General features: G+C 39.6%; 1 protein-coding gene across 1 annotated transcript in view; it reads right to left on the bottom strand.

Moving 5' to 3' along the window:
- Positions 1-12,078, bottom strand: part of PCYT1B (phosphate cytidylyltransferase 1B, choline) — a 95,686-nt gene that overhangs the window by 29,784 nt on the left and 53,824 nt on the right. The window contains 2 exon segments of the mRNA XM_078146621.1: positions 2,599-2,677; positions 5,666-5,817. Of these exon segments, the coding sequence (XP_078002747.1) occupies positions 2,599-2,677; positions 5,666-5,817 (231 nt within the window).

Raw genomic sequence — 12,078 nt, 5'->3', positions numbered from 1 at the left:
CCATGGCAGCAAAACATATTGATACCATTCAACATTGAAAAACCCATAAGACAATCCAGAGGAATTGTTGCACTGAAAAAAAAATTCTATCCCTCTCATGGAGGCAGCATGGTACAGTGGAAAGAGAACTTAGCCTTTGATGTTTACTATCAATGTGACCTTGGGCAAGTCATTTACTTTCCTGTGCCTCAGTTTACTAATCTATAAAAGGAGAGGATTAGATTAAATGAACTGTGAGGTTCTAAGAGCCCTAGGTCTATAAATCTATGTTCCTAAAACTGAGATGACCTCATAGAGACTAAAGTACCTTCCGGCTTTAAATCAATGATTTTCTTATCATGTCTGTTCTCCCAGGCCATCACTTTTCAATGCTTTCCCATTAGCAGGCATTTATTGCCTCCCTTTGCAATTCTTGAGGATATTTCATAACATGATTGAAAGATGTAGCTATAATAAGATGAGTCTTTCCTGGTCATTTACCTCGTGGGTTAAGAATTGAATCTTTTCAAAAAGCATAAAATGATTTTTTCAGATTCTAGATCTCTGGCAAGACAGAACATGCTGCTACATGAGGTCTGGAAACGGGTTTAGAGGGTCCAGAGGCCATGAGTAGGGACTGAGGGTTTCTCGTGGCGTAGGCTATTAGTTTCTGGAGCCAGGGAACCCAGAAAAGCATTAGCCACAAAAGGGGAAAGGAAGGGAATAAATATTTACATAGCACCTATTGTGTGCCAGGTACTGGGCTAAGCACTTTTTGCAAGTATTATCTCATTTGAAAAAGTTCCAAAATATTGGAAGCCAGAAGCAATGTAGTCATGAACTGAGGGGACCAAAGCAAAAGGGAAATTCAGATCAGAGGAATGTCTGTCAATGCCAAGATCAGACACTTTGACCTTCTAGCTCATCACCCTCTTCCACTCCCACGCTCAGCAATTTCACTTCACCTAAGTCACTTTCAGGAATGAGCATCCCTTTGACTTCACTATCACCCATTGCTGTTCAGCCCTCAGGACTCAGAACTCTGAAACGCCCTTCTCACAGTTTAACTTTCTATCTTCTATCTCTCCCTCTGCTGCATTCCTAATCTTCATCCTCCTTATGACCTCCAGTCATTCCATTCCCTTGCAGTGTCCATTCTTGATTCTTTGGACTTTCTTTACCATGCCACTGAGGCTTCCACCCTGGAAGTTACTCTAACCCTAGACTTCTCACTCTAGAAGTACACTGTACTCCTGGGACCCCTCCCCTGATTGACCTCTGAGAATCTCCATTTAAAATGCCTTCCTTCATTCCTCTCCAGGCTTCATTCCTAACTCTCTAGGCTTTCTTTACCATGCCCCCAGAAGACTACCTTCTTACTTCACCCCACCCCCTTGACGTCATCCTTGATTTCTCATTCTCCCTCCTCCCCTACCAAATCTGGTCCTTTCTGCTTCCACAATACCTCTCACATATCTGTTTCTCCATTCACACAGCCCCTACCCTAGTTCAGATACTACCTCTCCGCTGGAATACTGAAATAGTCTCTTCCTTGGCTACCTCCACTACACAATTTGCCAAATTAACTTTCCCTTCGAGGCAGGGAGACTAATTTGGATGTGACTGCAATAGAGCAGTCAAGAGGTGGTAACGGTGTGTGAATAGAGAAAAGAGAGAGGTGAGTGATGCTGTGGAGGTAAGGAAAGAAGAGGAGGGGAAGGAAAGGAAATACGCTTTTATATGTAGTGCCTAATGTGTGCCAGGCACTGTGCCAAGTACTTTACAAATATTATCTCAATTGATCATTTGATTTGATAAAAAGACAAGATTTGGCAATTGATTATATATGAGGAGTGAGGGAGAAAGAGGAATCAAAGGTAACCCAGAGGTCATGACCCTGAGTGACTAGGAAGATAATAGTGTCCTCAAGAGGAACAGGGAAATTTGGAAGAAGGATGGATTGGGGTGGGTGGAGGGGAAGATAATATAATGAGATCAGTGATGCAGACCACATTTTGTTCCTGCTTGCTCATCCTGAATAAATTCACGGTCCCACTAAAATCTGAAGTGTGTATTGGGGGTAGGGGGATGCAGCAGAAGAGGCAGCTCTTACTCACCAGCCTCTATATCAGAGCACAGAGCCCAGCGCCTGCTAAAGCCACAAATTGACCTGGGGGGACAGGATGTGGATTTGCCAGAGGCTAGGGGCAGATAATTTTGCTGCCACAACTACTACAGGGTACTGGGCTGTGGCTGTGTTGTAACTGCCCTAATGGGCTGACTCTCAGGCATAGGAGGCCAGCGGCAGGTGAGAGGGGTAGGATGACTGACGAAGTGTTGAGCCGTAAGGGAAGAATGGAGTGGTGTTATTGTCGCTGGAGAGAAGCTCATAATTGACTGTTTCAGGAGGGAGTGGGATGTAATCCACTATTTAAGTCATGAGCAGCCTCTGTTTAGGTGACTACTGTTCTAAATGATTTTTATCTGGTCATTTTTAAGTAAATAATCCTATCCATGAATATTCAGTTTTCATTTGTGCCTTTATTATGCAAATACGGCTGACACCTTGTGGGTGCCTGTTGCATGAGGTCATGAATTGGAACAGACAAGAATCCTCACCTGCTTCCTTTATGTGCTTGTAAACATCATCAGAACCGGCAGAGGAATATGGAATGTCATCATGGGCCACAAAATCAATCTGTCCAGGAAAGAGAAAGGGAAATATCACCGCTGAGTTGAGGGTGGAGGAAGCGGTACCTGAAGTCTTGGGGAGCAAGAGGTTGGAGAAATGCCTTATTGGTATTAGGAATCTGAATTTGAAATTCATATCTGTAGTCAGAATTCTCTCATCAAAGACTTTTTGTACTCTTTATTTCCATCAAAATCAGTGGGATCCGGACTCAAGAAGTTGAGTTTATTTTCCCTTCTGGATCTTCTTTCTCCTCCTACAATCTAACTGTGGGTATGGCCAAAGGTTCAGCTCTTGGCCTTGTATTCTTCTCTCCCTCAGAGAATCCATCCATTTTCCTGGACACTATCATCTCTGTCCCCCAGCCTGGAATGCTTTCTGTCCTCTGACTATTCTGACTATACTGGCAGCTCCCAAATCTCTGTCTCCAGTTCCGTCCCCTTTCCAGCCTCATAGCTAATAGCAGTCATATTTCACATATATGGTCCAAATCATGTTTTGTAAGTCACTTTCACATTATTTTTCTCATTTGACCCTCATGACCCACCCTGTCCTGTAGGTATCATCGTACCCATTTTAGAAATGAGGAAGCTGAGGATCAGAGATTAGGTGATTTTCACCTTGTTATACATCTGGTTGGTGCAGAGAGAGGTAGGGGAAAATAAAAGAATCTGTTCTTGTGATTTCTGACTTTTTACATTATATACCACTCCACTATCATTTCCAGTTCAATATATCAAAAACCGAACACATCTTGACAACTATTCTTCCATATACTCAGGCCCAAAATCTTGAAGTCAAATTCAATTCATCTTTCTCCTTCATCTCCCTCATTTACTGAGTCACTAATTCCTGCTTATTTTACTTCAAAATATCTTTCTTGTCTATTTTTCCTTTGTAGTCACTGACACTCCTGTGCAGACCCTCCTCCCTTCAGGCCTGAATGACTGCAGTGGCCTCTAAACTGGCTTTTCTTACTTCTTGCTCTCCTTGTAATCTATCCTGTATGCTGATATTGGATAGGAATATTCCTAAAACCAATGCTTTCTTCATGTCATTCCTTGTTAAAACAAACAAACAAAAACCATTGACAACTTTATGACTGACTTTCAAGGCCTTCAGTAGTCTGGTTCCAGTTTGCTTATCCAATTTTTTCCATTCCTTCCCCAACTAATAACTGACAGTTACATGGGGCTTTACATTTTGTAAAGTACTTTCTATACATAATCACACTTAAACTGCACAACATCCCTCTGAGGTTGGTCAGGTATCATTTCCAAGTTACAGGTGAGGAAACTGAGGCTCAGAGAAGCTACATGACTCTCCTATGGTCACATAGTTAATACGTTAGAGCACAAAGTTTGAAGTCGGGGCTTCTAAGTATTCTATCCACAACACCACACTCAAGATTTAGGGTTTTGTTTATTTGTTTGTTTTCTTTCTGTGATCTGTCAAAATCCTACTGTCCTTTGAGGTCCATCTCAAATGCTACCTCCTTCATGGAGGTTTTCTAAATTCTCCATCCCTCCCACCCAACTCCCACCAAATGTGTCAAATGTGTCCACACAGGACAATGTGTTCTCTTGGTCCTCCAAACCCCCACAGCATTTTACATCTTTACTAATGAGAGAAATGTTGAATTAGGACCAAGGGTTTTTCCCCTTTTCTACTTCCTCATTCAGAAATCAGCCCCTGTAGGTTATTCAGGAAGAGCTTGCAGTGCAGGGCTGATAGTGAGAGGAAGACTCAGATGTGTTCAAAATAAAAAGCTAGGTGAATTGATGGATTCCAGCCTATTGAGTTTTACTCAGATGAGTCTGGGGAAATGTGAATTCTCCTTTTTTGTCAGGTGGGTAATATGTATACAGATAATTTTCTTCTACCAAAACTGAGTAATCAAAGTCATGTACCCCAGACCCTCATTAGGTCTACTTCTCATTATAATATTTATTCTCTCATTAATTGTTAACCAATCAGAGTTGCTTTCCACCCTCAAAAACACCCACTCTTCTAAAGGTATATAAGCATCGAGTTCCATGAGGAGTCTTTGGTCTAAGAAGATGGCCAAATGACCATCCTTTTATTAATAACATGCTAGCATTATTAATAAAATGATTAATTGCCCAGAAACTATGTCTTTCAAACGTTTTATATGTCACATTATAGCACATCCTTCATATTATAGTTAACTTAGAAGCAACATGGCTTAGTGGATAGAGGGCCAGATTTGAAGGTAAGAAGACCTGGGTTCACGTCCTGTTTCCAACTCATACTGACGGTGTGACCTGGGCAACTCACTCAACTTTTCAGTGTTCCAGGTGACTCTCTAAGACTATAATTTGTAGCAGATGTACTGATCTCCTTCTCTAAACTGTACCAACACAACCGAGCACTTCAGTTACTTACACACTGCCTTGTACTGCTCACTTTTATTTTATGTGTCAGTTTTGTTGAGCTAAGGATACAGTAAGCTCCTTGAGGCCATACTTTGTCTGTATGTCCCATCATGCCAAGCATGGGCTGAGCCTATAATTGTGCCAAATAAATATTCAAGATTGATTGGAGAGAATAATTTTGTAGTTTCCCCTTTCCTTCTCACTAGAAAATTGCTTGATTTTCCTGCTATCACACACACACACACACACACACACACACACACACACATATGCACACACACACACATATCATTGCTTATTTCCCATTCTTTTCTGTGTAGCTAGTTTAAAAATAGAAAAATCATTCAAACGGAACTTAACCTTTTTTTTTTAAATGCACACAAAGGCAGAGCACAGCTCCTCACATAGGGCTGGTAGGGGGATGTAAACCATATAATTTTGTGAAGGCTAAACAAATTTCCCCCCCTTTGTCCCTGTTAAAGAAATCTCGTGTATGTATAAGCAGCTTCCAGGGGCACAAGGTCTTTAAGCATTAACTTGACCTGCCAGCTACTGGAGTCCTTAGCTTCCCATGGAAAGGAGAGGGATGAATGAGAAATACCTTGTGTTTTTCTAGGAACTCTGGTGTGAGTGTCCACGGAGCATCTCTGATGACTTCATCTACATAACGACAGTGCCTGAGAGCCTCATATCTTTCTGTTTCATTCATTACTGTGAAGCCTTTGAATTTGTGAGTGAGGTCATCACTGCAAACTGAAAAAAAAAAAAAAAGCAAAGTCATTGAACATGTTTACAACGTCTAGGCTTTTGCCCTGCTTCATCAGATGTCCTTGAAGAGGATCTCACTAATTTAGCCAAAAAAAAAAAAAAAGGAGCATCATAGAACTGTGGGGGTTAGGGCGATCAGCTGCAGCTAGCTTACAGCCACCCACAGTAATGGAGGATAAGGATGGCACAGATAGCTGCAATCTACTGATGAACCGGACATTTCATTTTAGCTATTAGTTTCTACCTCATTTCTTGTCAAACCTTTTACCTAAGCTGTTATCCAAACTGCCCAATCTGAATTTCACAGCCTTTTCCTTGCCCTTTCTACTGTCTTGGAAAATTACTAATCAGAAAAGAAAAAGAAAAAATGAGAGATGGCCAGATGGAGACGGAGAGGAAAGAAGAGACATGGCTAATGCATGACATGGCTAATCAAGCCTTGAATCATGAAGAACTCACTGTAGTTAGCTCCTGAAGTGTGAGGTGTGATTCATGTTCATACATGTTCATACATGTATGAAGACACATATATGATCTTTCTTATGCTCCTTTTTTCACTGGATTGTATGAAAGAGTGATCCTGATCTATCCAAATTGGGAAGCTTGGTCCAGAATATCAGAATGATCAAGGAAGATTTCATTGAATACTCCAGAGCAGAAAGAAAGATGCCCATGTTACAGCCATAGTTCTGATACAAATTTCTTAAGTCTCTGGTTTTCGGTTTCCTGATCTGTAAAATGGGAATGGGAATGCTGTTCTAACAATCTTAGAGCAGATACTGGGAGGTCATATTTGAATTAATCTTAAAAATCAAGAAATTATTAAAATGCTGACATTCACATTATCCAAAGCCTACTTCTAGTAAGGAATAAAAACTTTTCTATAGGTTTCTAACATATTGGGGGAAAATTTGGTATGAACAATTTTAGGGGCTCCAAAGTATAGTAGATAGAGCACTGGACTTTGAGACAAAAAAGATCTGGGATACAATCAGTGGGTACACTAGTGAATTTTTAGCCTGCTATCTAGGGGGAAAACAATACAAGACTGACATTTTAATTTTAATCTGCATTATTAACACTTTCTACAATCCTTTCTTAGGTCTAGACAATCAACAAACAGAAAACTAACTCAAGCCCTGATCTGTAGCATTTGCTGATTTCTGAGCTGTAAATACTCACACTGAAAATTTAACAAGAGCCAGTAAGAGCCGGTAACTCCAGCACACCTCAGTTAAGTATCCTGCCTCAAATATTTTATTAGTTGTGTGATCATTAGCGTGATATGACCAATGTCAATCAGGGTCCCCACTCCTCCCACAAAAAGAGTTTTCCCTAAAAGGTGACAAAGCTGTTCCCCAAACCTAATTTTCCCTGGAGCCCTGCCTCCCTTGACCCAAATTTCTGATCACCCAAGGAAGTAAAAAGTTCCACCCACATGGATCTTTCTTACTTGGTGGGTATCTGAAGACAATGCTAGTCATTATATCCTGCCCTTCTGCTGACCTGGCAAGTTTCCAAATGGAGTCATATGAGGGGGTGCCCCTTCTATAAAAACCAAGTTCCATGTTATTCTTCCTATATTAGTGAAAAGTAAACCTCCTTTTGGTAACTGTTTGATGACTTATAAGTGTTTCATTTCATATCTATATTAACCTCTTATAAAAGGAGGCTGCTGGTATTAGCTCTACTCCTAACAATGGGCAAATCACTTAATTTCTTTGGGTTTCAAGCCTATGTAACATAAGATAATGATAGCACTAACCTAACAGAGTTATTCTGAGCCTAAGATAATGTCTATAACATGTTTTACAAACCATAAAATGCTTTGTCGAGGTGAGCTGTCAGCTCACTGATCTCGCTGACAGTAAGAACTTCAAGATGAACTTGGAACTGAACCACAAAATATACCCAGGAACAGTTCCATGTTGTTTGGGCAACTCTCATAGCTTTGATTTTAAGAAAATCATGGTGGTTACAATAACTCATATGAAACAGAATTTATGTTTGACAAAAATAGGTACGAATATAATATAGAAATTGCGTTTTACAAGATGCTTTCCTGACAACAACCCCATGAGATAATTAACACAAATTTTACGATCTCCTTTTTATTGCCTAGAAAAGTAAGACTGAAAAGAAGTTAAGTGAGCCCAGAGTCACAGTGCAGCCAAGATTCAAACCCAGATGTTGTGATTCTAGATTAATTGCTCTTTACATTACATTTTTGCAGCCATTGTTTACCTGGTTTAACTATCTCGTTCATGAGTTAACATCTATTCCTCTGCTCCTTTTGCTTGATTTTATTCTGTTTTTGTTTTGGGGGTGGCAGTTATGTTTCATTTTTAAAAGTATCCTCAAATCCTTTTTGGAAATGGGTGGTATAAAAGTTCTTAACACAGTAACATTGGATAGTTTTTTTCCTGTTTTCTTTAACAGACCAAATTGGCTTCAGCCCTCACTGGGATGTGTCACTCGATTCCAAGCTTCTTGTAGCATCAGTGATAATGAAACAGTACGCTTTCAATTTCGGTCACTTCTGAGACAAGGCTCAGCACAGAGTTGGCAGTTCTGCAGCACAGTAAGGGTTGCTTTATGGAACAGTTGCACAGACGAGGTTTTTGCCAATAACAATTTTTGAAGATGCCATTTGTTGTTTAGTGGATTAAATGTGTGACTCTTAGTGATCCCATTTGAAGTTTTCTTGGCAAAGATACTGGAGTGATTTGCCATTTCCTCCTCCAAAGATGCCATGGTGCATTTTAAAAGCAGTACAAGCAACAGAGGTAACTATGACCAACATGGTCCTTGCATTCTGTCATATGATAGTCATCCAGAATTCCTTTTCAGCTTGAGCACCGGTTAAGCATATTACATTTTGCGGTCTAACTTAAGGCACTCGAGATTACTTCAATGATGTTTAACTTCAAAATGAAAGATTTGAGCTAGTAGAATATACCTAAAAGGTGAGGAACGGGATAGAATGTCCTCAGACATCAGGCCTCGAAAGTGTTCTGCCCAGGTAGAGCAAGAAGTCAGCTCTAGCAGAGATCATGTGGTCCTCTAAAAGGGAACAGACATACTCACAAGGCAGTATAAGTGTAGCTTTTAAATATGTAAGGCACAGTTTTAATGTGGATAAGACCAAATGTTGATAAAAATGTGACTATTTACAATTGAGGTAATAAGACCACTAGGTGGCAGTAATAGAGAGCCATATGATGTTTCTAACGGCAATATGGATTTTTAAACAGCAGAAATTGAAAATGGTGGATCCCCTCTACTATCTGAATAACAAAAATTGATTTTGTAGTATAATTAGACAACAGAAAGTGTCTTTCCTTTGAAAAACACTGAGGACAGGAACTCAAAGCTGAATGGCCACCATAAGTAATGGTTTCAAGGGTTACTTGATAAATTGAAACTACTCACTTATTTGGAAGATGGACAAAATAAAGAGGAAGTGTATGTAGAAACACAAATGCATGTGTGTCTAGAGCGTGTCATTCTAAAGAGGCTCTAGAGAGCGAAGGTGAACATTTATAGGACCACAGACTTAGAGCTGGAGGGAACCTTAGGGGTCACTCAGTCCACTCTCTTCATTTTACAGATGAAGAAACTGAGGTACTTTGATAAACCTTTCCTGGTACACCAAGTCCTTTCCCTCAGTAAACTGTTCTACCTTGGCTTGGGGGAATTGGTTCTAACTTTTTTTGTGTATTATGGACCCCTTTGACAGTCTGATCAGAATAATGTTTTTTAAATGATTAAAATAAAATATATACTATCATATTCAAATAAAGATATATTTTTTCCCTTCAAAGTTCACATTTTCCCTAAAGATATCCACAGGGTCCCTAGGCTCTAGGTTAAGAACCCTTAATTTAAGATGATTAATCTCAATTTGGCCTTACCCATACTCCTTTGGAAATCTTGTGCAGATGAGTGACTAGGGACCAAAGTAGGAATTCAGTTTATGCCCTGGAAGCAAGTTCATCGTCCTCTTTATATGCAAATGAGCTATTCAACTCTTCTGTCCTTTCTTGGGGGAAGTCTGTCAATTTTGTATCAGAAAACTTTCCCTCTTGCATTTCAATGTTTTTGTCTTTTAGGGACCACAGACCTTCAATTTTGCTTAAGACCTACTTATGTATATGGAGGTTCCCCAAAATCTCTGTGTAGCTTTAAGCTTAAAATTGCACTAAAACTTTTGGGATACCCTACATAGCTATTTGTCTGTCTTGTCTGTCTATTTATCTATCTATCCCTTTATCATCTATCTTCCTTTAATCTATTTATACATATGTGTATGCATAATGTATGTGTATATGTATATCACATGTGTGTATATATATATATATGTGTATGTGCATATATGCATATATGGTGTTTTACAAAAGTACCATTTATATATTGGTTATTATTACAATACCAGGCCATCTTTTTTTCTAGTTGACCTTTTCTTTGTCCTTAATGTCATTGATAATGTCTTTTAGAGCCCTGTTCACATATGAATCCTCACATGTAATATGCTACCCATGGAGAAAGAGGTGAGGACACCAAGTAGTAGTGGCAATTGAGTAAACCACACCAACTCCACCTTGTGACTCAATTCTGGAGCTAGCTCAGCTCCCTTTCTATTCAATTATGAACCTAGGACAATTTCAGTCCTGTGAGAAAACTTTCTTGCATTGTTTGAACTTAGCCGTGCATGGTTGGGAAGCTGGACTACCCTACCCATTGCTTGGAGACAATTAGCTAAGGATCTAAGTTATGCTGACTAGAAAGTCAGTTCCAGAGATTGATGCAAGGAGTTTTCTCATAATTATACATCTCAAGCAACTCCTGTGCTTTATCTGAAAATTGGCACTATACTGATCAATCAGTTATTGTTTCTACGTTTCTTTCGTTTATGACACTTGAGGGGAGTGGAACACCACTTTTTTCTGATTTCAGGGAATTGCACTTGTTCTCTCTCCCCACCTAAGTTGGAAAGTCCCTAATCTTTCCTTCCATTAGAAATCGGATTATCCTGTTTAACTGTTTTCTCTGATTTGATTAATTGTTTTTACTGCATAAAAGTCTCTTTCCCCCTGCATTCAGAGTCTAGTGCCCAAGCTGAGGAAGGCTATTGGTACCAATTTGTTGGGCAATTGGCATGCATTGCTTAATAAATTGATATGCTGGGAAGCTCAAATCTTTGCTTTCTCAGTCATTTCCTCTTTCAACCACCACAGAAGGTAGGTCTCCCCAACCTTGGAGACAATTAGCTAAGGATCTAAGTTGGTACTAGAGTGTCATTGTTGAATATTCTTTCTATGCTATCTGTGGCTAAGTAAACATTTATTTTTATTTTTTGTTAACTGTTGAATGGCCTACAAGCCCAAACTAGCAGGGTACAGGCCTAAGGCATGTACACCCAAATGGAGGAAGAACTCTGAGACTCTCCTCAAAGAGGTAAATAACAGAGTTGATAGAATTGGTTTCATCATGAACTCAAAGGGAACAAGAAATATAATTTTATGGGACAGTTAGTCATCAACTTTGCATGATGATGATAATGAGTATAAGCAGAGATGATTATGAAGATAATTACAACTTGCCTAACAACATCTGTTTTAGAAGATAATAGCAGATGACACACAGCATGTGTTTGCAAAACATTTTACATGCATTATCTCATTTGATCTTTACCATAATCCTGTGATACTGCCCATTCCCGTTTTACAGATGAGGAACCTGAATTTCAGATAGAATAAATGACTTGTCTATAGTCATGCAGTCTGAAAGGAAACTTATACCTGTGTCTCTACTGATTCCTGGGCATCTAGGTGGCACAGTGGATAGAGCACTGGGCTTGGGCCAGAAAGACATGAGTTCAAATTTGGACTCAGATACTTAATAGCTTTGTGACCCTGGGCAAGCCACTTAACCCTCTTTGCCGCAGTTTCCTCATCTGTAAAATGAGCCAGAGAAGGAAATGGTAAACCACATCAATCTCTTCACCAAGTAAACCCCAAATGGGGTCATGAAGAATCAGACACAACTGAAATGATTAACAACAACAACAGACTGCTGACTCCAAATTGAGCATAGCATCCTTTCTGCTGCACTATGTTGAAGGAGCAGAGAATTCTTATTAAGAATTTAACAAGAGTCCCTAAACTAAGTTAACACATAGTTTGATGTTCAATGACTCAAATGAGAAAATAGATAGCAGTTAAAACGGCAAAAGTCGTGCTTGAA

This window comes from Phascolarctos cinereus, unplaced genomic scaffold, assembly GCF_003287225.1.
Source record: "Phascolarctos cinereus isolate Bilbo 61053 unplaced genomic scaffold, phaCin_HiC Scaffold_726;HRSCAF=1367, whole genome shotgun sequence".
In the NCBI taxonomy this organism is placed as follows: domain Eukaryota; kingdom Metazoa; phylum Chordata; class Mammalia; order Diprotodontia; family Phascolarctidae; genus Phascolarctos; species Phascolarctos cinereus.
Note: the sequence above shows the minus strand (reverse complement) of the source record. Positions and strands in the feature narration are given on the sequence as shown.